This window comes from Crinia signifera, chromosome 1 (assembly GCF_055691185.1).
Source record: "Crinia signifera chromosome 1, ASM5569118v1, whole genome shotgun sequence".
NCBI classification, from domain to species: Eukaryota; Metazoa; Chordata; class Amphibia; order Anura; family Myobatrachidae; genus Crinia; species Crinia signifera.
In genome coordinates this window covers 110,014,842-110,041,091 of record NC_139217.1, presented here as the reverse complement: position 1 = coordinate 110,041,091, position 26,250 = coordinate 110,014,842, and the positions used below count along the sequence as shown (strand labels likewise).

The 26,250-nt window shown below is 43.2% G+C and overlaps 1 protein-coding gene across 6 annotated transcripts in view; it reads right to left on the bottom strand.

The window, feature by feature from the left end:
• ARHGAP10 (Rho GTPase activating protein 10) overlaps nt 1-26,250 on the bottom strand; it is a 286,142-nt gene that overhangs the window by 123,201 nt on the left and 136,691 nt on the right. For all 6 annotated transcript variants that reach the window (XM_083171381.1, XM_083171373.1, XM_083171359.1 and 3 more), the window contains 8 exons: nt 24,566-24,667; nt 15,355-15,465; nt 12,833-12,937; nt 8,069-8,198; nt 7,663-7,769; nt 7,158-7,252; nt 6,099-6,180; nt 4,783-4,825 (listed from right to left, as the gene is read on the bottom strand). In XM_083171381.1, the coding sequence (XP_083027507.1) occupies nt 4,783-4,825; nt 6,099-6,180; nt 7,158-7,252; nt 7,663-7,769; nt 8,069-8,198; nt 12,833-12,937; nt 15,355-15,465; nt 24,566-24,667 (775 nt within the window). The remainder of the gene's footprint in view (nt 1-4,782; nt 4,826-6,098; nt 6,181-7,157; nt 7,253-7,662; nt 7,770-8,068; nt 8,199-12,832; nt 12,938-15,354; nt 15,466-24,565; nt 24,668-26,250) is intronic.

Sequence of the window (26,250 nt, the reverse complement as noted above, 5' to 3'; positions counted from 1 at the left end):
ACCACTTAATCTTATCATATTCGTTGGAACGTAAATACATACAAAGTAGACTTCTAACTTGTTGAACTGAAGGCAAAACTAACATTTTATGTTATTTTTTTTTCCCTGCAGGATTATAAATTAAAGTTTAAATCAGTGGTTCCCAAACTGTGTGCCCTGTGGTGCCTCGGGTTGGTGGACTGGAACCAAAATAAATTATTTATGGTCAAAATGATAGGTAAACCATGCTATTGGCTGTAAATCATAAAATATGTTGCCACTTAGAACAACTATGTCCACTATAACTGACCCTAAAGGTTACATGTAAGACCAATTTACTTAATTTAATATGTATATTTTTTAATTTAACAACAAACTTTTGGACTATGTGTGCCTTGAAAATAAAATGCTGATACTCTAGGGTACCGTGATACAAGATAGTTTGGAAACCATTGTCTTAAAGGTTACTAACTTCTGGGAGGGTAACCATCAGGTTATAGTTTTAGTACCATTTGTTTCTCACATAAGAGGTTAGAATTTCCAGTAATATAAATAATGTTTTGCAGGTCACAGCCCACTTCATAAAATAGTAGACTTCTAAATATTGAACAGATTCTGGATTACTTTAGATCTCAAGGCAGCAAGCTTGATCGGTTATCTTTTTTTAGAGGAAGGTCACGGATTTCAAATTTGCACTAAACAAATGACACATTGGTCAGCTCATGACTGGCTCTAGCTTAAATTTTGGCACCCTTGGGATGAACTTTTTAAAAGGACACTGCTTCCTGAAAAAAGGGGTTGTTCTCAAAAGAAAGATGTGTGAACATACAAAAGTAACTCCAAGGGTACAGGTGAGGCAGGGGTAACCGGAAGATGGAGCCCACAGTGCTTTCCGTCTCTGGCTCCCCCACTGACTGGAGGGGTGCGAGCACATTTCGGGAGAAGACTGCAAGCTAGCATTCAAGATGAAGAATGCAGCATAGCCCTGCACAGTGTGGCGTTCGCAGCTGCATACCTGGCGTAATAGTTTGGCGAGCGCTGGGTCAGCTCTTCCTCCTAGTATCAGTTCAGATTTCATACAAGTCTGTATTGCATAGTAGAGAGTCCAAATGTCCTGTACTACAACCATTCTAGGTACTACGACCATTCTAGGTCATCTACTTGTACTCCTGAAACAGAATTAAGAACTCTCCTATGAAATGAAGTGAGCTCAGACCTGATTAATGTGTCATTTATTAATATTGTTGGAAACAAATGGCTTTTATGAAACACTCTCTTCTCCAATATCTGAGAAAAATGACAAATTAACTATTACAGTGCTGGATTATTCAAAGTGTTCATTATTAAAGTATACCAAGTATATTTTTGCTAGGGATGTGCGAGTTCAGATTGGGGAAACCGGACACCCCTGGAGAGCCCCAATCCAAACTCGCGCTCCAAGCCCATTTGGGAATTTACACCAAGACTCAGAGCGCGGGGCTCCGGACCTCGCGAGATCCAGACCCTTTAAAGGGGCTGACTGCTGGATGACATTTTCATTCCAGTTTAGGAGAATGAAGAGGCAGCATGTCCTGGCCATCTGCCTGACTGTTCACCCGCCTGCCGTTCAAGTCCAGTGATAGTGCTGTATAGTCAAGTCCAGTGCCAGTGATACTGCTGTATAGTCCAGTCCAGTGACACTGTGTCTATAGTCCAGCCCAGTGAAAGTGCTGTATAGTCCAGTCCAGTGATACTGTGTGCGTAGTCGTTTGAGGAGAAACATAAGCTTGCCAATATACCATTTACGACACCGAGTGGGCAAGGAACGGCTAAGGCCCTGGCCTATGGCCATGACTAATGGTTCAGCTTCACACGACAATCTAAGCCTCCCCCCCCCCCCCCCAGAGAAAATGTAAGAGTGTTAAGCTGTAACCAAAAACACAGCAAACAACTGTGCCTTCTAAAGACATGGTATCCAAAATCCCCAAGGAGAGTCCAAGAGTGTTGGTGGTTGTGATGCCTGACCTTCCCATCACTGTACAGGAAGAGGTGGCTCCTTCCACCATTTGCATATGCTGGAAGGATCGCCCACAGTACAGTTCCTGATTTTGAGCTTGAAGGTGTCAATGTTATACACCAGAAGGAGGATATTGATAGCTGGCGCTGAGGAGGAAGTTGACAAGGAGGATGCTGCTGATGGCTGTGATTTTAAATGTGTTTAAATGAGGCACCGGGCGAGACAGTTGTTGTCCGTGGGATGCAAAAGGCCATTGCCATGCCTGGGCAGAAGACCAAAAAATCCACCTTTTTGGTCTGGAATTATTTTTATCCAGATCCGGGCAACAATTGTCACACCATATGTAGCTTATGTAAAGCTGCAATAAGCAGAGGTAAGGCCGTTGGCCACCTAGGGACATCGTTACCTTAAGTTCGTTCAGAAGTCACCGTTTAGTTCAGAAACTTCTTTAATGGTGGATTCCAGTGGGGACTAATTGATAATCTGTGAGGATGAGGATGTATGTACTGAAGGGGGTGAGGGATCGGTAAATGAGGATGAGGACGACATCTTGCCTCTCTAAAGCCAATTTGTACAGGGAGAGATTAATTGCTTATTTTTTGTGGGGGTCCAAACAAACCCCTCATTTCAGCCACAGTCGTGTGGCAGACCCTGTTGCTGAATGATTGGTTTGTTAAAGTGTGCATGTCCTATTTACGCAACATAAGGGTGGGTGGGAGGGCCCAAGGACAATTCTATCTTGTACCTCTTTTCTTTGGCATTATGTGGCATATGTCTCTTTGGGGCCTAGTTTTTCAAACTGCCATCCTGTCTGCCGCTGCAGTGCCATGCCTAGATGGGCCACGTGTTTGTGCTGCTTAGCATAGTCATGCTGCTACCTCTGTGCAACCCTTTGGCCCTTGTGAGGTATTCAGGATAGACTGGAAATTAGTGGAAATTAAACAATAGCGTAGAAGAAAAAAAAATTCTGCGATTTTTAGCTTTTTTTAGATTTTTGTTTAAAAAAAATAATAATAATACAGATACGAAACACTAAAAGTAGCCGGTGCACATCCATACTTTTTGGCCATTTCATAACACTGCAATGATTATATGGTGAAAAAAATATTTTTCTGTGAAAAATAGTTTAATTTGTATCCACTAGATGGCAGCAGTTCTCAAAATCATTAAAATTACTTCAACTTTGAGATACTTTTTCTCAAAATTGTCTTGGCTCATCTAAGCAGTGGACACTCTATGGCAGGCCTGCCTAACATGTGGCTCCCCAGCTGTTGTAAAACTACAAATACCAGCATGCCTTGGCACAGTTTTTCTAATCGAGAATACTAAAAGTGTGGAAAGATTTGCTGGGATGTGTAGTTTTACAAGAGCTGGAAAGCGACAGGTTGGCCTGGCCTGCTCTATGGTATATCCAAAAGAGTCTTACTGTAATTCTAACTGTACAATTGAATATTAGAGATACACATTGTTCTACTAACCCAGGAGTAGCCAAACCAATCCTCGAGTTCTACAAACAGTTCACATTTTCTAGGCCACCTAGCTGGTGCACAGGTGCAGTCATTACCATTAAATTTGCAATCATATGCTGCATTCGTTCCTACCAGACACATTCTACAAATCCACCAACGGTCTGGGAAACATGAACGGTTGATATATCTGGAGGACCGGTTTAGCCACGACTGTATTAACCAAACTGCAGGAATTCTAGATTGACTTAATATATCTTTAGAAGGCAGCAGGCAACACGTAATTTGCATGGCGTTGCAGCTTTCATTACACATTGGCCAGCTCTTTCCTCCCCATATCAATGTGGATTTCATACCCAACTCTATAGTCTATAGTGGAGAGTCTAGATGTGCTGTGATTTGTGATGGAAGAAATAACTGATCAAATCAGCAAAACTCGGTCAAATGATCAATCAGCAATTAATTTTATTTATTATTTATTAGCAGTTTCTTATATAGCGCACACATATTCCGCAGCGCTTTACAGAGAATATTTGAACATTTACATCAGTCCGTGCCCAAGTGGAGCTTACAATCTACATTCCCTACCACATGTATACGCACACACAGACATTCTAGGGTTAATTTGTTAGGAGCCAATTAGCCTACCAGTATATTTTTGGATTGTGGGAGGAAACCGGAGTACCCGGAGGAAACCCACACATGCACTGGGAGAATATACAAACTCCGCACAGTTAGAGCCATGGAGGGGATCGAACCCATTACCTCAGTGCTGTGAGGCAGTAATTCTAACCATTACACCATCCGTATTGCCCAATAAAAAATATGTATTTTCATGCATTCTGGCGGTTATTTTGGTTCACAGCCTTGCGAGACCACCAGACCGGGTCTCATTAAATAGTAATTGAGTGCACTAATAGAATATGACACTATGTATACAGTTGTGCCCATGTTCATCTTGCACATATGCACCTGCCTCCTGTGTACACATAGCAGCAGCAATTATGTTCACTAAGCCACGACCAGTAGTAGTGTGTGTAGCTCTATGCTTTCCTATGGAAGCAGCTGCGTACGTATGTCCCACTGACATTCCCAGGCACACTATTTGCATTTGCCCTGACGTATATAGACTTTGAACAACTGCTATTAGAGTTTTGCACACCCCATGAGAACATAGACACTATACTATTTGTATGTATGTGATATGTGTTCTTACATGATTATGACTATACTAAAAATATACTTTTGAAAAGAGGTGTTCATGCAAACGCAAATCACTGAAATGAGACCAGAGAAGTAACGAGGTGCACACAATACAGCAATATCTTAGGTTATATTTACCTCCCTCTGATCTTGTGATGGATCTGCTGAGGCTAAGAAACCGCTGCAAGGAAATAAACAAATAAGTTCAAAAGCAATGTAAACAAGAAAACAATCTGGTATTGCTTAAATAATAACAGCAATTATTACCACTCATCTCCATAATAATAGACATGACAAGGATAGTGGTCAATGTAGGATTATTTTCTTACACTGTGCCCAAAGATTTCCATAGGAAATATGCTCCTACCCTTTACGAAAAAATAGACACTTGATCTAGAGCTCTCCTGCCAGTAGGTTTGCTACATTTAGGGGGGATGCAATTGTGCCTGATAATTTTTTGGCTGGGGAAAAAAAGGGTCTGTTATTGATTTAAGCGAGCAAATAAATTGCAGCCTGTTTTTTTATGGGTGAAATTAACCAATTCCATGCAAAAACACATGGATCCGGGATAAGTTCCCACATCCATATGTGTTTGCAGCCACGATCATGAAAGTGGGTCAATTATCAGGGATTTAGTTTCACCTGCCTAGGGGCAGGTGAAACAAAATCTCTGATAGTGCCAATTGGATAGCCCCCAGGGTATCAATTAGCCACAGTAGTTTATGTGCCTCCTTAGCATGATTAAATAAGGACCCAAAATCTCAAGTGGGCCTTCATTTACCCAAAAAACAGTGACATACAAGATTTTCATCATTACTTATTTTATTCAACTTTACAGATTGTGGGCAAAGTTAGGCTTTGGGTTATGTCCCTTGCGTATGTTTACAGTTCACAAATAACTCAATTCTAGTGTCAGTGTACATGGAACATCAACAATGATTTCACTGCTTACTATCGACATTATCACATATACTGCATGTATTCACATATATTCTCACACGTCTTTACTGTACATTACATAGCAGTTAGCACATAGCAATCACTGTGATCAGGGTTTGTAAATCCTTGCAATCAAAAGACTATTACTTAGAGTTACAGTGCAAAAAGGTGTAATTGTATCTGTGGCACAGAAACAGAAAACTGCTAATCCGGCATTATCCTGTGGGGTGACTGACATGTCACTGAGTACTTTAAGGCCCAGCAGCCCTGTGAAAGAATACCGGATTAAAGGGACAATTTTCACTACTTCTGACAAAATAACAAAAGGTGAGATACAGTACCCAAGACACAGCTCTACAGCAAAGTAAAAAAAAAAGCGTTTTAGCATTTTAACTGCTGTAAAAGAAATAACTAAGATGTGTGTGTCATGGAAGAAAGGGAATGATGTTTGAGAATTTTGCAAACAACATAAAACATACAAATGTAAGTACTCAATCAAGGTTTTATTTTCTTACCGCTGCTTTTCCACCCAGAACTTCCATCCAGAGGTGCCAGTCTTCCTCTGAAAATGCTTGCATGGTAATAAGAAGGCCCGGCCTAAGCAACAAAACCAAAGTCACATTAAAAACACTGAGTGCAAAGGTCACCTCAAATATAGGTTACAAAGGCTTATAACACGTGGGGTTTTTCCATATTAACTCACATTTTAAAGAGACATAGGAGGATATTCAATTATCCTCAAAGCAGATTTGACCGTTAAAAAGAGCCAGACATTGCGATTTATGACGGATGGACATTTAGGTTTTATCCAATTAGACTCGCGATCATCCCTGAGCCCATGCGCTATCCCAGGTCTAGCAAGGAATTTATGTGAAATTATTCTTTACAGTACAGGAATTTCTATCTGTTTGATATGCTACAATGTAATGTGAGTTACCATGACATGACATGACCCAGGTGGACAATGTTGTTTATATTAACCATTAATTAAAAAGAATAAGACATTATTTATGATGTTGTTGATACTGTTGTATGACTAGGAAAATAAGATATAAGACGTCTATTATTATACATTTCCGATGATTTGGATAGTGTAATGTAGAATGGGATTGTGGAGTCTTCCCTTTAAGTTGGCTACACACTGCAAAATCGTACCCAGCAAAATCAGCAGCAAATAGGACTCGGAGGGTGCTGAGTGTATACGCACTTGCCGATGCCAACCGTGAGGAGTGATAGCGGGGGCCATGTTGCATTCCACATATGCTAGCGAATGACGAGTGGGAGCATGCATACTCAGCAACATTGTGCGTACACACTGGTGAATATTTACATTTTTTGTTCCAACCGATCATAATTGGCAAAATTGTAACTATTGTCGTCCGATGTGTACGCACCTTTAGTGTAAGGCAATCCTTTGTGGGCTGCTAAGAGCCGTGAAGCACTACAATCTGTTAAGTTATTAATAGGACTGGAGTTGTGGCCTTAATCGGGTTCAGAAAAAAACAAACAAAAAATCTTTCAACAAAAATAAAATTGCCTACATAATAAAATTTGTGATGTGCTATATATCTTACCTCTCTACGGCTTCCACGTCAAAACAGAACCTCCTGTCTATTGTGTCTGTGTTTCTTTTCGTGCAATACTTAAGTATAAAACTCTCCCCTTCACCCTAGCAAAATAAAATAAGTTAAAAAATCACATTATATTAAAAATACATGATTGGCATGTGATCATTTGCTGCATAAATGTATAATATGAAAATATATTTGCCACATTCTCCCAAAATGTCTATATACATGTAGTGGAATGATACCAATCACAAACATCTACCACGGGTTCTCTCAAAGTATAATAACGAAATGTGGTGTTTAACAGAACCTCAGAAGCTTCAAAAACCACTTTACGGTAGGGTAAGAGGTCTTCTGGTATCACATGAACTAGGCTCCTTGCGAAGCGGAAGGGTTGGTCACTTTTATTGGTGGCCGAATGACAGTAATTACAGTACACATTTCCGCGCACTGTGGCACATCCAATTAAAGGCTAGAAGCTTCACGTGAGGTGTGCTTTGAGTGCACTTACTATTTTGCCTCCTGATCTGTGTTCATAGGGAAACATAGAGAATGTTTTGGATTCCTTCTTATACATGCAGTAGTGTTTCACCCAGCTTGAGCCAAATGGAGCAGGACCTATATGACAGGAAAAAAAGGAATAAGGGCAAATGGACACAATGTTACCAATTAGATTTGAATACAAGTGAGGACCTGTAAGCGTTGTGGAGACTGATCTGCACTTACTGTACATGATGTGGGCATGTTACCTGCAGCCACAACTCTGGGACTCACAATTGTGAATAAAGGATGCTGGTTATCATCCACAAAATGGATCTCAAAAACCTCTTACAAAGGTTTGTGACCTGATATACACAGTAGGTTACATGGCACGACTTAAGCACAGAATGTATAGGTAACACATAGGCGGTGCTTACGTTTCTCCTGAATGTAGAGATATCCCTCCATGGCATACGGGCTGACCCGCTTATGCTCTTGTGGGCTTTGTCTAATTTTGTTCATTAATTCCTCTACCTCTGATCGTGTCCCTTCAAACCGGTTCCGTGTCTGTAGAATGCAAAGCATTATTCAATAGTGATTACTCTAGGTCATATAAATACAAAGCAAAAGCAGAACTCCTTCATGGAGTACACACACACAGAGGAATGCAGTTTACAGTGTAACAAATAGAAGGCATGTATTCACTTTTACTCCATCCCTGCTGGGTCTACATACCTCCCAACATGACCCTCTCCAGGAGAGACACAATGCTCTGTTTCTTGACTTCCCTCTTAATTTATGATTGCCATAACCTGCTTTAAACAGGTTAAGTCAGTGGTTCCCAAACTGTGTGCCGTGGCACCCTGAGGTGCCTCGGGACAATTGCAGGGGTGCCCTGGGATGGTGGTCCAGGAACAAGTCAAATTATTTGTGGCTAAAGTAATAAGCAAAACCAGTGCTCGTGGCTTCCCATAATAAAACATGTGGACATTCAGAAGCAAACCCTGTCCCTCATCACATAACTGATCATAAGGAAGTCATATAAACCCAATTTTATTAAAAAAAATTCTACATTTTCCAATAATAAACTTTTGACTTGTGTGTGCCGTGAAATTATTTTTTTATACTTTAGGGTGCCATGAGTCAAAAAAATTTGGGAACCACTGGGTTCAATTATAAGAAAAGTGTTTCGACAAAGGTGATGGCAGTCATAAATTAAGAGGAAAGTCAAGGAATAGAGCATTCTATCCCTCCTGGAGAGGGGCATGTTGGGAGGTATGGATCTAATTTGCACACGTTTCAACATTAAAATCAATAATTATGTAAACTCTACCCAAATAAACAAAAATCAAAAACTTTGATGACTGTGAATTGCCAGAAAGTATCATTAGTTTGCTTATTCCTTCTCATAATCAGTGATTACCAAAAATGCTATTTATTGATACTGCCAGAAAGTGAAGTAAAAGTAAATGTATATTTTTTTAAACCACCAGCAATATATACTTTATGGCTCTTGCTTCAGCATTAACCCATTTTTCCATAAGAGCAAAAAAGCTAAATTCTATACATCAGTTATCATAACAAAATCAGCACTTTAGTAAGATATTTGTCCTTTGCAGTAAAAGGACTGATAACTGCACAGTAAAAGTAAAATAATCAATTCTAAATAGTTTGGTTTAAAGAAAAAAAAAGCTTTTAGGCTAAGACTGGAGCTGGGAAAGAAGGCGGGTTACAGATATTTAACAGTATTAGTTGTGTGCTTTGGTTTTCAGGTCTCCTATGTTTATCCTGAATGTTATTGAACTACATCACATATAACCCCCACAAGCAAGAGCTACACAAACAGGTACATAAAATTAATTATGTATCAGATCCCACTAGACTGACAACGTAAGCATACACCAAACGCTTAAAAGAAGTGAATGGATCATGTAGCTGTAGCCACTAAGGGGCAGATTTATTAAGCTTGGTGAAGTGATAAAGTGTCTGGTCTTTATCACCGGCCAATCAGTTACTACCTGTCATTTTTCAAACCAAGTCTGTAACTTCACAGGTAGGAGCTGATTGGCCAGTGATAAAAGTACCAGCCACATTATCACTTCACCGAGCTTAATAAATCTACCCCTGAGATTACACATTATTTATGTTCAGTAGCCTGTGAGCAACCAATCAGTAGTGTATTGCTCAAGCTTTGGACACACCTCAGCCCAACCCTTCACTCAGGACCAACAGGATCAAGACACCCTCAATCTCACAGGTTTTCATGCATCCAAAGGCCTCACAGACCTAGACTCAAATGAAAACTAATTGGCAGTGACCAGCATTAGTGCATACCAGTGTCCAAACCCGCAGAAGGGTGACACCAAAATGCCAGCTGCTCTTCAATTACAGGAGCCAGGTGCTGCACTGTGACATGCAGCACCTGGCTTCTGTCAGTGTAGGAGCTGACACTGCAGACAACACTCAATGGGAACGTCCAGCATCTCCAGGGACACCAGAGTGACTAAAACGTTGTTGGGGATGCTAAGCCATGCACCTTTTTGCGCCCAACGCATAGAATAGTCAGGATCCCTTCTTTCCAAATTCACCAATAGGAAGTGGGACACTTTCTATCACAGCAGCTCCGGACTACCAGGTTACTACCTCTGAGTGCAGATTCCCTTCTCCACTGCTGCTCACTGCCACTGAAGGGTCTAATTCTAAAACGGTTTACTATAATGTATCGGCACAGTTGGCACAATGAGTGTGTCTATATCTGGTAAAGTAGCACTTACAGCACAGGTCCTTCATAGGAAGTTATCACTCTAATGAGTTAGTTTCAGCTAATGCTGATTTGAAGCAAGCTGCTCCCTTCTTTGCGCATGTGCGAGCTAGTAGGGCCACGTGTATGCACAAAACAGTTCAGCCAATTGTGGCCTGAGCATACGCGGGCATTCCAGCTTGTGCAGGCTGATGAAACCAATCAGCTGACTGCAGACTATGAATGCTCAAACCATAGTAGTAATTTACAGGTCACATTAAAGACACATTTTATTATTGCCTTTAATTTTTCTAAAATTCACCAGTCCTGTATCAAATGCATATTCCTCTAGGTGGCAGCATATTGCCACACTAAAATAATCATTGAACTAAGGCATTGGAAATGAAATAATTAAGAACTTTTAAACAGTTGCTTGGAGACTTGGTGGTTTATTTATGAATCAGTGGATTTTGAAAAATGCTTCTTCTTAAAAAGTGTTAATGCCCAAAAGCAGCACTAATATTAAGTGCACAGCTATGGCGTTTTGCACTTAAAGTTATTGCTGCTTTAAATTTTGAACTGTTACCAGCTGGGAAGCGGTTACAGTTCAAATATACCCCCCAAAATGGACATTACTTACCACTGTATATCACAGCAATAAGTAATATTTCTACAGGTAGATTTAGTAATATGAATTTTTTGGGACATGGGTTCAGTTAAGAGCCCATACAGGTAATCGGTAAGAAGTAAAGCGATATGTTCTCACTCCTGAGTTTGTATCTGTTTGCAGAACGGAACATATGTAACCATCCAGCTGCAGAGTGGGAGACTGGTCACGGGCATTGATGTCACTCCAGCCCACCAGTGAGGGATCACAACATTCCACTCCATCCGCGTTACACACTACTTAGCTTCATGCAATTCCCAAAAAGCTAAGATTTTCTAAGCTAGTTAAATAGATCCATGTGATTGGCGGCTATAAACGCTTTACAGCTTTGATAAATCAGTGTAAAACTCTCCCATAAACATCTGGAAACCGTCATATCTACAAGTATTGAAGGACAGCATTAGTGGGACAATCAATCTACTTTTTTATATGATAATAAAAAAAATCTTACAAACGATAAAACAAAATGCTACTTTATTATTTCCTGTATACATTTCCTATTTTACGCTACAGAAAAGGTCACATGACTCCAGGTTTAGGCCGATTTGTTACATCATTAAGTAACCGTACATTTCATTCATTATTTCTTAATCACGTCACTTAAATGGCATGTTACATAAAATACACAGAAACAGGCCATTCAGGATTAGAGGTCCGAGGGGGATATGGTCGCTAGGACACTATGAAGGTCAACATACATTAAGTTGACCACTAAAAGGTCAACATGGTCGACACAAGCATTAGGTCGACGATGGGAATATAGACATGAGTTGTTGTTGTTTTTTTGCCAAATTGTGCCAACAGGTGATATTTCTAAACCTACTATCTATTAGGGCGTGGAGGGGGAATAACAGTGCGCCCTTAGCACTGGTAGGTGTCCATGTCGACTTACATCAAAATTCAGAATGAAAAAATTGTGAAACTCATGTTGACCTTTTGACTGTTGACATTCCCACTGATGACCTACTGTAATGCTTGTGTCGACCTTCCAACCCTGTCAACATGTAGCAGTCAACATTCATAGCGTCGACCGTATGACCAATACACATCTAAGATGGCTGCCTAATATTCAGAAAACTCTGTGGGACAAAAACTTGAGATGCCGCTTGTTCCCGGAGCCCCACTTCTCCCCGTGGGAAGGAGTTATGGGGATGTGAACAGGCATCCCTCCTCCACCTCATCACTCCCTGACCAGCAAAGTCGGATCACACATGCACAAAAGCTGGCATTGGTGGAGGAAAGTAGTCCTGTACTACAGCATCAGTGCCACTGATCTCCATCTCCGATGATGAATAGGCCCCCAAATCCGTTATACAAAATAAAACTGCAATAAGCAGCACAATGTTATATAATATAACGTTCAAACATTCAAAGGCAAAACATTATCTACTATAGACATAAACTGAGTATCCTGTTCTACAGTGGACAATAATGGGGCAGCTGTATGAAGCTTTAACAAGAGATAAATGCAAGGGTGATAAGGAGAGATAAACGTCCAGCCAATCACCTGTAACATGGCAGTTAGCAGGTGATTGGCTGGACGTTTATCTCTCAATTGGGGAAATTTATTAAGATGTGTATTCTACTTCACATGTGATGTTGCTATGGGCAACCAATCAGATCCTGTTTATTATCTTCTAGAGGGTGCTAATTAAATAAGAAGTAGATTCGGATTGGTTGCCCAAAGCAACATGACATGTGAAGTAGAATTCACATCTTAGTAAATGTACCCCTTTATCACCCTTGTATTTATCTCTTGTTAAGGCTGAATACATACGCCCCAATGTTGCTTACATTTTGAATGTTGATCTGTAGCTCCAGTTTGTAGTGGTTAAAATCTTTAGCAAGTTCATATCCTTGGTGATAGAAGGTAAAAATCCCTTGGAAGAAAGACAGCATCTAAAAACCAAAGAGAATTATTAGAAGAATAAAGCACATGGACAAGTCAGGTCAGAGGGATATGCGGCACTCCGCAGGAAGAGAAACCTCCGCACAACACATTCTCAGCCCACAGACGCGTGCAGCCTGACATGACAGTGATATCTCATGGCAGTGTGACACCATACTCATCTAGGTATATGGACGTTGGGTGGACCCGCCAAAGGTCGACATGCATTGGGTCGACCACTGAAGGTGGACATGGCTTAGTTCAACACCTCAAATAGGTCAGTATGCCATAGGTCAACACGGATGGAAGGTCGACACAATCATTAGGTCAACAATGGCTAGGTGGACAGTCAAAAGGTCGACATGGGTATTACATTATTTTTCTGCCGACAGGCGTGTTTCATGCCCTACCATCCACTAGGGTGTGGAAGGAGAATAGAATAGTGTGCGGAGTGTTGTGAAACACTGTTCCCAGAGCATTAGGTTGACCTAACCATCATCGACCTTACACCCATGTAGACCTAAGGCATGTCAATCTATTTGAGATGTCGACCTAAGACATGACGACCATCAGTGGTCGACCTAATCCATGTCAACCCTTACCCCATCCTCTCCCATCACCACTTTCCCTGTCTGTAAAATCGCTGGGCCTGCATCTTTTTTGCATTGTCCAAAAGAGGGGTGTGTCAGTGGTAGGTGCTCTATACCTTTAGGGTGCTGCATACAGACTCGGGTACTTGTTTCCTAGCACGGCGCCCAGATTTTCTACGTACGCTAATGTAGTACAATGGCATTGCATCGCATTCGCTTTTTGCATGACATGCGATGCAATGAGATGCTCCATATTTTCATATATTTCAGTAAAAGTTACAGTTCTTACTTAACACATGTCGCCTTTACTGTCTCAGATGTTTGATATGGCTGGTGTGAATGTGTTCCTAAAACACCCCCACTATCCACACCCCCCCCCCCCCCCCCCCCCCGAAGCGTGGCGAGCGAGCCCCGCGAGCGGCGACGTTATGCGTCCTCCGACCTTTTCATACCCCCACTATACACGTCGGCATGGAGCTGATTTTACATATAGTGTGGTGAGCGCAGCGAGCCACCAAGCCCGAATCGTGGCGAGCACCTCGAGCGGACGCGCTTTACTTTACATGTATTCCGCGTCCGCTCGTCACGCTTCGGGCTCGGTGGCTCGCCACACTATATAGAATCAACTCCACTCCGACGTGGATAGTGGGGGTATGAAAAGGTCAGAGGACGCGTTCCGCTGCGCTCGCCACGCTTCGGGGTGGCGTTGATAGTGGGGGTGATGCAATGGCATAGTAAGCACCCATCACATCACATGGCATGGGTGCTTATACAATGAAATATCGCATCGCATTGCATTTGGTGCCATGCGATCCTATGCGATTGTATAAGCACTCCTGTGCACTTAATATGGACATCGCATTTTCCTGCGCAGAATAGCCCACTAAGCTATTTGCTTAGTGGGCACCGTGATAGGAAACAAGTACTCAGACTCGTTGCTTTTGCGATTCAGATGTATGACTGCTGTGATGGAAAAAGGGGGGGGGGGGGGAAGGGAGGAGAGAGAGAGAGAGAGAGAGAGGGGGGGGAGGGGGGGGGAGAGAGAGAGAGAGAGAGAGAGAGAGAGAGAGAGAGAGAGAGAGAGAGAGAGAGAGAGAGAGAGAGAGAGAGAGAGAGCTGCAAGTACAGTACACTGGGAACAAAGCACTGCTGAGCTCTGCTCTGGGCCACCATAATAGACCTTTGATATTGGTCCGTAGCTTGGTACTATTGGCTACTGAACTTATTTCACCTTGTGGTGTCTGGCCTCTTCTCCAGCCATGCAAAAAAAAAAAAAAAGATCCGCAACAGGTATTCCATACTCCCTTACCTCTACTGGGTAAGTGTTTTATGGGACTTGCTACATGTTAAATTATAATTACAAAGCGGGCAGGTTTTATTTTAGATGCCACTATGAAACCAACCAAGAACACCACACAGAATTAGCACCATAGTCAGTAAATCCGTATAACCCTGAACCTTGTTTCATATAGGTGCATCTGTTCGCACATTCTTCCTGCATCCACTTGACAGCAGCCTCACATACCTAGTCTGTTCTATTGGGGATCCAATTCCCTACAATATTTTAATTTAAGCCCAGCTGTCACTCCTCACGAACATAATCACACAACTGGCTTTGATTTATATATACTTATATTTAAGTACTGTATTAAGTTATTTTGACAGTTAATATTAAGCCACGGAAAAAGGACCAAATAATTGTGAAGAAAATAGAATTTAAAGACAAAAAAAACAAAACTTGCTGCTAAGAGTTGAGTCGCTGCCAATAATAACTCACAGAACCAGAATGAGAGAAAAGACAAAGCAATCATTTTATGTATACAATTGTCCATACTAACAGGTTCCACAAATTCAAATTTTTTCCGCTCCTGGATTTCCTGAAGTTTACACACATACTCAAGCGACAGCTCGTAAAAATGTTGCCGATTCTGCTCCACTTGGACATCTGCCTAAATGAGAGAAAGAAAACAGCTGCTTAGAGTTCCAGAATAACTGCACTGTACATTTCATGCCATACCCTTTAAGGAATAGATTTGTGCATCCCTGAAAAGCAAGTCCAGAGCTGCACTTGCATTATAAACATGCTTCCTAATCAAAAGGAGCCTAGAACTCTATATATGGATTTTCACTGAAATCCTATATTAGCAAAAGGAATATATATAAAGAGATCAGGCTCTCATACAGAAAAGAGCTACATGAAGTATTGCTGCACATTACATCATTGCAAAGTGGAAAGAAAAATAAAAAAATTTTGTCAAACCATTACATATTCCTAAATATTAACAGGAACACCTGCTTAATCTAGCCACACACACATGCCATGACATTCATATAGAAAGATTACTGAACTACCGGCTACGTGGTCATTTTAAATGCTCAGCTAACAATATAGATTCCATTCAAGACATGCATTTTATTAAATACTAATTAATAAATGTATGTTATAACTGAATAATTCAAAACTAATTTACAAAAAATATTTCAGGCTTCCCTGTTAATTATACCCCTTTCACACCAGCCTAAATTCCCGGGTTGGGTCCGGGAACAACCCGGGACTAGCTCTGGTGTGAAAGGTTCCAGGGACAAATTCCAGGGTTAATTTGCCAGCAATTCAACCCTGCTAGGTAGCAGGGTTGCTCCCGGGTCCTTCCAGGGTTACTGGCTGGTGTGAAAGGTGCAGCTAGTGCTGATTTGCTAGCAGGGCAACTTCCTGTTGTGGTGGACACTCACAGACACGCCCAGAGACAGCATGCAAGGAGACACTGTGCATGTTCTGTAGCACCACAGACCCCAGAATTTCCTTTTAACCCCTGAAAGCCTGCAAAGTGTGCCATGTCTTGGACAAATGAGGAGGTGAGAGAGCTATTAATCATTAGAGGGGAAGATGCTTTCATATGCCTTTTAATTTGTTTTATACAAGTAAACAAAGGCTGAAACACTACAAATGTTTTGTGTCTTAATTATTAATAATCAATAATCTAATGTGAGCCTAAAAAAGGCCATTTTCAATGCTATTCTCATAGAAATGCAGGGTCATCCCGGGTTCAGTGTGAAAGGTGCCGACCCGGGTTGTCCCTGCTTGAAAAGCATGTGTGAATGGGTCCCAACCCGGGAATGTCCCTGGAATTTAATTCCCGGGTTTGTCTCTGCATTTTATGGTGTGAAAGGGGTATTAGTGTGAGTTAGCAAGGACTGTTGGATTGTTGGTTTCCTCTCTAGCAGAGGACCACCACACTCGTTGCCGCACTGCCTCTAGTGGAAAGCATCAAGGATCGGCTACATTAATGAATTTGAAGTGGTGCTTTGCTCCCTAATTTTAGTTTACAAAACTAAGTACTGAGGGCTCCAAGAGGGTGGCATGCTTGCTAACATGGAAACGCCTATCTCCAGCGTGTGGGGTGTCAGGAAGTGCAAGAGATGGAGAACCGGAGTATCCTTGGCTATACTTCTGTGACATCCTGAGCTTATGTGTGCTGGGAGCTTATGGTGCCGATGCTGGATGCTTCAATAGCCCATTTATATAAGTTTATAGTAAGCAGGCGGAGAACCCCACAGAATGTAGTGTGATTAAATACAAAACGCGCACTGTGTCTTTTGGAGTATATCGCATCACATCTACTTCAAAAAGTAAGTGCAGCACATAATTTTTGTGCTATACGATGTGCGCGGGAGCGCCCATCGCACTGCAAGCCCAAAACGCACCTTATTTGGGCACCAATATGGAATGTCAGGCATGGCCACTAATATTTGGAACCCTGCGATCAGGTATACGCCGCCCTGCCATAGTGAAATCCCACCCTGTGCAAGCCTGCGATTTGCTTAGCATGCCTGAGAATAGTTGCAAATCCATTTGCAATCCGCTCAATAACTAATGATTTTTCCAGTGTGTGCAGGCTGTGCGTAGACTAGGACAGGCTGTTCGGGGCTGAAGCCAACATCAACACAACATCCCATTAAACATCTGGGCACGTTTTCCCTGATACTCCCAGGAAATGGCCAGTGACCCCCCCCCCAAACACCGATTTCCTGTCAATCAACTTGCACAGGGTGTTAAATAAAAAAGTAGCAGGATTTTAATCGCAGGATGGTCTCACACGTGCGTACGACAGGCCCTACGCATATCGATAATTGCCCAGCCAGGTCTGAATTACAACCCTATGTGTACAGCAGGAGGACCTCATATCTGTTGCATTGTGTTTTAATTAAGGATTTCATATGAAGTTTAAACGTTTCTGTTACAAAGGCAGTGTCTGTGAGTAACAGTCCAGAATGAGATTTACCGCAGCGCTATTGTACATTGTAGTGCCAGGGAGAATCTGCGGAAACATAAACACCCAGCACTGGGAATTGCAATGCTCAGAGAGATTAGTGGAAATGTGGATCCTCTTTTCTCTGGTAAGGAAACCTTGTCAAAGAGGTCACAGGCACATCCTTTGCTTGGTTTCTCATACATTCCTCCTTAGCAGTGCTCTGGGGAGAAGCAGGACCATAGGAAAATAACCTCTCTGGGGAGAAGGCGGTTAAGAAAAACACTGTTTTCTTCTAACAAGATCAAGATCTTCCATTAATAGAAGAACATGGGGACAGTGCACCAAATGCAGAACAGACAACGTGCCCATGATTATACCGCAGGTAGCTGGAATCCAAAAGTACTTGGCAGCTAAGAACCAGTTTTACACATTTCCTTCACCACACACATTAACAGGCAATACTCACATAATAAATTAGTATATACTGTAGCAGAAACGCTCTTTAAACTACAACTGTATAAGAGGCTAAAGAGATCCATCATCACCATGCAAATGATAAAGAGCAGAAAACTTTGCAGTGGCTTCTAATACCACTACTTATTTAGTGCAGAGGTACAACTTGCACTGCTCATGCTTTTCATTGACATTAAAAAGAAAAAAGTCCATTGCATACATATAGAACAAAGTAATTTACACACAAAATAGAAATTAAAGTTCACACACAAAACCATGTTGTACTGCAGGTGGGGCTGATCTAACACATAGTTGCTGACTTCTCATCTGCCCTTTGTGGTAGAGGGTAGCCAGTTACAGGAAATAGGGGGCGTGGGCGCTCTCAAATGTAATTTGGATAGCTCCGCCCATGGCCTCGCCCCATTTACAGCATGCAAATGGGGCGGGCCATGGGCAGAGCTATCCAAATTACATTTGAGAGTATACTGTAGCCACTACATCTTTCAAATTTGAAATCCTTCCTCTTCCCTCCCTCCGCGCTGCTGCAGCTTTATAAAGAAGAATTGTTCCTCTCCCCCTCCCACTGCTTCATAAAAATGTTAAAAGCAGTGGGGAGAGGAACAATTTTTCATGAAGCTGCGCTGCTGCAGCAACGCGGGGGTCTGAAGAGAGGGGGGGAGAAAGAGCCTGAGGAACCCTATTAACGAAAACAACTGGGAGCAGCGGGAGTGAAGCACCGAAGCAGCCAGTCACTAGCTTACCATCCCGTGCTGCGCTGCCACTGCTGCCAGGGCCATGACCACGTCCCACAGAACCCCGGCCGGCATTATTAGGACAGCCGTGAGGTCAGCCCCTGCACTTCGTGACTTGCGCATGCGCAGTCACTGTTTTTTGCCAGGATCAAAAAGCGGGATACTGCTGCTAAATGCGGGAAGGTCGGCAACCCTGATGTACAGTAACATATTTTTTTTTTAATCAAGTGTTTTTTATTGAATTTTTTAAAATACATGTAGTACATTTACATGTCTAACCATACAAAAAGAAAATAATAAAGAAAGAAAACTTAAACATTACTTGTGTGTTACATTATTCCAGGTTAGAAAAAGGATAAAGCATATTTGTCAGATTTGGACATATACATTTGCATTTTGTCATTGGTCAACAGGTCTCACAGGTGGTGCATACAATGGTATCAGGGGGGAAGGAAGAGATAAGATCTCAGAGGACCATCAACCGAGTTAAAACACAGATAGGGACTCAACATTTCTGTAAATATAGGCATCTTTAGTGAATTACTGGCATTGGTCTTGTAAGTACAGCGCAGATGTTTGCCATAAGCTCCAGATTTTATTGTATTTCCCCAAGGAGTTTCTTTTAGTATACATAAAACGTTCATGGGATATAGTGGTGTTAACCAGGGCTACCCACATAGCATGCGATAAGGGGGAGGGACCCATCCAAGTTCTAGCGATACATACACGGGCCAGGGTGAAGAGGGCATTTACATAATTTTTAGGGAGCAGTTCCTCCAATTCTAGTCCAAAGACACAGATGCGAGGGCCAATGAGCGGGACCTGCACACCCGTGTCCCGGACACTAACCAAGATAGCCTCCCAAAAGGAGTACACCTGTGGGCATTGCCACAATAGGTGCCAAAAATCAGCATCTGGACTCCTACACTTGGGACATGCATCAGACCCGGTGCCACCCATCCGCATCAACCGATGGGGGGTCCAATAAACCCGATGCAGGATATATAACTGAATCTGTTGGAACCGTGCAAATGCCGTGGCCTCCCTGGGGGAGCTCAGCATATGAGACCAGTCTTCGTCCTCAATGGGCCCCAGGTCTACCACCCATCTAGCTCGTAGGCCTTTCAGCTGATCCACCCCAGAGAAGGTGAGGAGAGGAGAGTACAGAGCAGAAACCCTCCTTCGATCTGGGAGTTTACTGACCAATGTGCGGACCGGGGATGTAGCAAGTTCAGGTATAGCCCCTCTCCACTGTGCATTCACTGCGTGTCTAAGCTGAAGGTACTTATAGAAGTAGTGTCTTGGTACTGCATATTTGGTTACCATTTGTTCAAAGGAGTAAAGTATTCCGTCTTGAAAGAGGTGGCCTATCTCAGAGACACCAAATGACGTCCAGTCTGGGCCTGCCCTTAATTTGCAAAGCTCGGGAAACTCTCTATTCCTCCATATGGGAGAGCAGGAGTCCACTACCGGATCCCCCCGTATGGTCCCCACCGTCACCCACACCCTACGGGCCTGCTGCAAAAGGGGGGGGAAGCGCCTTTAGTGTGGTTCTTGCCAATAGAAATTGCAAGGGTGTAAAAAACAAATTTGCCTTGCTCAAGAGAGCAGTGGGCAAGTTCCAGTGATGTGTTGTGTGATCCATTCTACTAATTGGGCCAGTTGTGCCGCCAAGTAATACAGCCTTAGCTCGGGGAGCGCCAAGCCTCCATCATATCGAGACCGACATAGAGTTCTAGCTGCCACCCGGGAGCGTTTGTTCCCCCATATGAAGGAGTCTATGTGTCTTGTAATAAGCTGAAAATGGGAGATAGGTATGTATATGGGTGAATTCTGCAGAATATATAGAAATTTGGGCTGGACTGTCATTTTAATGAGGTTCACCCTGCCCGTCACCGACAAGGGGAGCGTCTGCCAGGTGCGGGCTCTCTGACGTAGATGGTCAATCTGTGGGGTCAGGTTCAGGGATATAAATTCAGTGGGGGAGTGGGAAACTTGTATGCCCAGGTATTTAAATTGTGTGCACCAACGTAGAGGACAACTGTAAGACAAGGGCTGTTGTGTGGTAGGGAGCAGGGGGAACACCACCGATTTATCCCAGTTTATTCCTATCCCCGAGAACCGGGCATATTCCGTCATCAGGGTAAGTAATGCTGGGAGGGAAGAGGTCATGTCAGACAAGTACAAGATCATATCATCCGCATACAACCCAATTTTTTCCTCAGCATCTCCTATCTGAAACCCTTTAATTAGGGGGGATGCCCTGATATGGCAGGCCAATGGTTCCACTGCGAGTGCGAAAAGCAAGGGGGACAGGGGGCACCCCTGCCTGGTTCCCCTGCCCAAGTTAAAGGAGGCTGTGGTAAATCCATTAACCATCACTCGGGCGGCCGGCTCAAAGTATAGCAGTTTGACCCATGACAGAAAATTTGGACCTATTCCAAACCTGCTCAGCACCTCCCATAGGTAGCCCCACTCTACTGAATCAAAAGCGCGAGCTGCGTCCAAGGAGACCACAACCGCATCGTCCATTCCCTCCCTAGCCCACTGCAGATAGGTAAAAAGGCGACGTAAGTTAAGAGTTGTCGATCTACCAGGCATAAAGCCGGTCTGATCAGCATGTACCAGTTGGCGTACAGCCGCATTTAGACGCATTGCTAGCAGTTTAGCCAATATCTTGACATCGGTAGATAGTAAAGAAATGGGTCGATAAGAGTCAGGGGACAATGGGTCTTTACCAGGTTTTGGGATAAAGACTATCAGCGCCTCCGCCATAGACACAGGGAGGAAGCCCTGCTTCAACAGATGATTATAGAGGGCCAGTAACTTGGGGGCAAAGAAGGTTATATGGGTTTTGTATAATTCAATAGGGAGCTCATCCACACCCGGGGTCTTAGAGTTAGGGAAGGCTTTAATTGCCGCTTCAACCTCTTCCAACGTGAGGGGGGCATCCAAGAATTCCTTAGAGTCGGTACTCAGACTGGGGGTCGTGATCTTATTCAGGTAGTCAGTCAATTCTATCGAACTATAGGTTACCCGGGATTTGTACACCCTCCCAAAATGATTATAGAAGGAAGTTGCCACCGGGAGAGTCCCGGTGCATATCACACCATCCTCCTGTCGTACGCAAGCAGGGGCCCCACTCCAGCAGGCAGTCTCTTAGTATAAAATGGCAGGGTGGGGGGGTAGAGCACTGTACATCAAAGTCCTCTTTCCACCACGCGTGTAGTGCCTGATAAAGGAGATTATAATGTATGGGTATCAATACCGGCCGTTGCTTATGGGGTGCGGGGCTCCCGATGGATCACAGGGCCCAGGGGTGTGTAATGGGCGCTGAGTCGTCTATGTCTCCCCTCTGCAAAATGGCGGCAGGTCACTCACCATTCCCCCCGGGGTCCGGCCGACAGGCAAGGGCTGTTGGATGTTTCACAACCGGAGGAGTCGGCGCCCCCCCGTCTCTCCGCCCGACCTCCGGCGTCGTTGTATCTCAGGAGGGGTGTCCGGCCAGGGAGGGACTCTCCCACCGCCGCGCCTCACAGTCGGCGGGCGGGCGCACTCCGGGTTTGCAGGTTCTATTCGGCAGGCCTCAGGGTTGCGGAGATGCCGCGTCCACGTCGGCGGAGGGGGGTTTTGGGAGCCGCAGTCACTTCAGGAGCGTCTGTATCCTCACCGGCGCTGTGACTTTCCGCCGGCGCCGCAGCGTCTCACTCTGTCCTCCTTTGCAAGATGGCGTCGGGCAGCGTGTCTCAGGAGGGGCGAACGCTTCAGGGTCTAACACCGGGCGATCCAGGCAGCACAGGCACCTCTTTTCCGGGTCAGCACCATCAGGGGTACATAGGCTACCGGTATTCACCTTGATAGAGGCTCTCCCCGCTGATATAGGATAAAAGCAGGATTATACGGTCAGGAGCTCAGCAGGGACACGTCCTACTCCATATGCCGCTAGGCCACGCCCCGATGTACAGTAACATTTGATTAGATTTGGTGATTTATATTTATTCAGTGAAAAATTAAATATGGTCTGCTTAATTTTTATACCGCAATTTAGATTTCAGTTTGAACTTGCCCCACTGTAATCTAAATTTCACGGAACAGGTTACATCTGTCCCCATGCAGTGCTGCATGGTTTTGCCCAGTTGTGTGCTTTTTTCTTTGCCAACAAAGCTGAATTAGGCTCAGTGTCAGGGTTCCAGCAGCAAAACCTACCAGAGGAAGTACTAAGGAATCATTGCTACATATTTCAATTTAGGTCCCCATCTATTTTATCAAAATAAGATCCCCATAATATGTGCCCATTTTTCTTACAAGTTACAAACAAAAAACAAAATAGCAGCACAGATGTGTAATGATTAGCATTACTGCCTCACAGCGCTGAGGCCATGGGTTCTATTCCCACCATAGCGAACTGTGCGGAGTTTGTATAGCCTCTCTGTGCTTGTGTTGGTTTCCTCTGGGTACTCTGGTTTCCTCCCACAATCCAAAAATCTAATGGTAGGCTAATTGGCTCCCAACAAATTAACCCTAGAATGTCTGTGTGTGCGTGTACATGTGGTAGGGAATATAGATTGTAAGCTCCACTAAGGCAGGGACTGATGTGAATGTTCAACTATACTCTGTAAAGCGCTGCGGAATATGTGTGCGCTATATAAGAAACTGTTAATAAATAAATAAACAAAACCCATGAACAAGGTGGTGTTATTTTAGGTCTACAAGCAACTTTAATCTACACATTTACTCTGCTTCACCTATGACCAGAAACAACAGAGGTGTATGATTTCTTACCAGTAGTATTGGATTTGCCCTATAATGGGTCCAGGTCCTTCTGCATCCCTTCCCCGCCCCATCCAACTACACTTACAGTACCTTCTACTCAGTTGTCACACAGATACATGGACACAGGAAGCACACCCCCATACAGTGCTTCCACCATCGAACCAAGGAATGGTTCCTGGCATGTGCAGCACTGATCTGTAGCCTAGTGTGCTTGACAGATTTTATAAAACACCATAAAACAGAATGCACTTGTGTGGCAGGGTTGTAACCCCTACAAGTACAATAAGAAAATAAGTAGCCAAAACATTGGGCAATGATCTACAGAGTGATTGTGTACAATTGCAGGTCAGTGTGGCTGGCTAGAGTTCCACTACTCACTCGGCCGCACAGCACTTTCCTTTACAATGTCTTTAGTTATTGGAGGGATACCCACATGATTTGATGGTAGCGATGACATTAAAATGGAGCACCGATGTCCATCCCTAGTCATGTCTTTCCAACAGTGGGAGCCATTGGGGATGGGGGCACCCCACTGCAAATGTCAGAGATGTGACAGCCATCCACAATTATTATATATGCACATTTACTCACGGACACGGACAAATATAACTCTGCACATATATAGGTACTTGTTAACCTTTCAGCCCATATAGACACAGCACTACAGTACCAAACATGAAATCTGTATACAAACCAGAAGCATATTTGCCATTTACACAGAAGAAGATCCTGTGACATCACCGCTTAGAAGTAAACAGTGAAGCGGAGGAGTCAGGCTGAACTTATGCTCAAACTAATGAATAACTCCAGGGCTTCCCTACCTCCTGTAATTGTGGCTCTTTCTTCTTAGAGGACATGCTTAAATGTTTATCCAGATTGCTGTAGTTCTTTTCGGTCTCTTTATCAAACTTCTTTTTTTCTTCCTATAAAAAAAGAGATTAAAAAAATTGTCATTCTTTAAAAGGGAATAGTAAAATGTTAAAAAGATATTATTTATTTAGGTGAAAGTTTATTCGGAGATGCACCAGTCTTCTTAACCCTTCTTTATCCTCTCCCATTACAGCGGATCTGTTCCATGCACACATTGCCACTTCCTAGTCATGTGTGCTGCACTGTGGGAGGCACATCACAAAAAATGGCTGCCTTTGTCAAAAGGGATTCACAGAGGGCAGTATTCAATGTAAAATATCGCCGTGTGCAGCGAATCCTGGCTGCCACTTGCTCTCCCTGTATTCAATGTCGGAGGGGCGAGTTGCCCCTTGCGGCGAATCTTAACCCCTGCAGCGGACGCTCGTCCGCTGCAGGGAGCCGTGGGACGTGGCAGGCAGGGAGATGGAAGTCTCCCTGCCTGCCCGAGAAGGTATATGAGGGGGAGGTGGGCTCCCCGGGACCCAGGCAGCACAAGCTGCCCCCCCCCCCCTGAGCCAGCAGGGGACCGGGTATATTTACTGCCCCCGATCATGCATATGTAATGATCGGGTGCAGTGAATATATGAATATCTAATGAGCGGCTCTTGGCTCCCAGCCCCCTGCTGGCTGCTCTGTGTAAAAAAAAAAATAAAAAAAAAAAATTAATAATAATAATAATAATAATAATAATAATAATAATAATTATTATATATATATATATATATATATATATATATATATATATTTTTTGTTGTTGTTTTATTAAAATATATATTCATGTGCTATAAGCACATGAATAAAAATAGCATGCCCCTTCACAGAATAAAATTCCTGATTTTTTGACACCAAAAAAACTTTTATTTTAATAGTTCACATTACACTTCTCCATGAAAAGATGGAGAATTGCTACACGGAGAGACACGGCGAAAATCCCTCAGAAAGACAGCGAGAAGTGCACATTGAATAGGGTTGCTCGCTTTTTGAGAGCAAAAGTCTCCGTCCAACGCGAGAAAAGCACAAACTCGCCATAAAACACTGCTAATTTTTTTCATTGAATACTGCCCAGAGTCACATTATACCCCTTTCACATTACAAGCAAAACCCCAGGACTGCACTCGCACCAACCAAAGCTTTTGTATTGTGTGAATGCAAACTATACCAGAGTCAGGGCTGAGGACCAGAAATTTGCTGGATATTTAAAAGTATAGGTAACCGCACATAGTTTAACCTGCAGTCAACATATAGGCAGGTCTACAGGCTTTGCTTGTCATTTACTTATTTTATACAACATTTAGCACACCAGTCATGGCAATGTATTATTTTATTTACAGTTTCTTATATAGCGCAGAATATTCCATTGCACTTTGCAATTGGGCAATTGCATTATAATAAGGCATATAACCAGAATCAGGGCAACGTTCTCTAGCAGAGTTAAGGCTTTGATTTTTTTAGTATGTGATATTTGAGGAATGAATGGATGGTTAACATAATACGATGAGCATTTGGTGCAGGGGTATATAATAAGAGAGGAGGCAGCCCATGTGCACTCTCCGTCAGGTCCTCCTCCTCTCTAGCTGGCAGTAGTCAGTGTGAACAA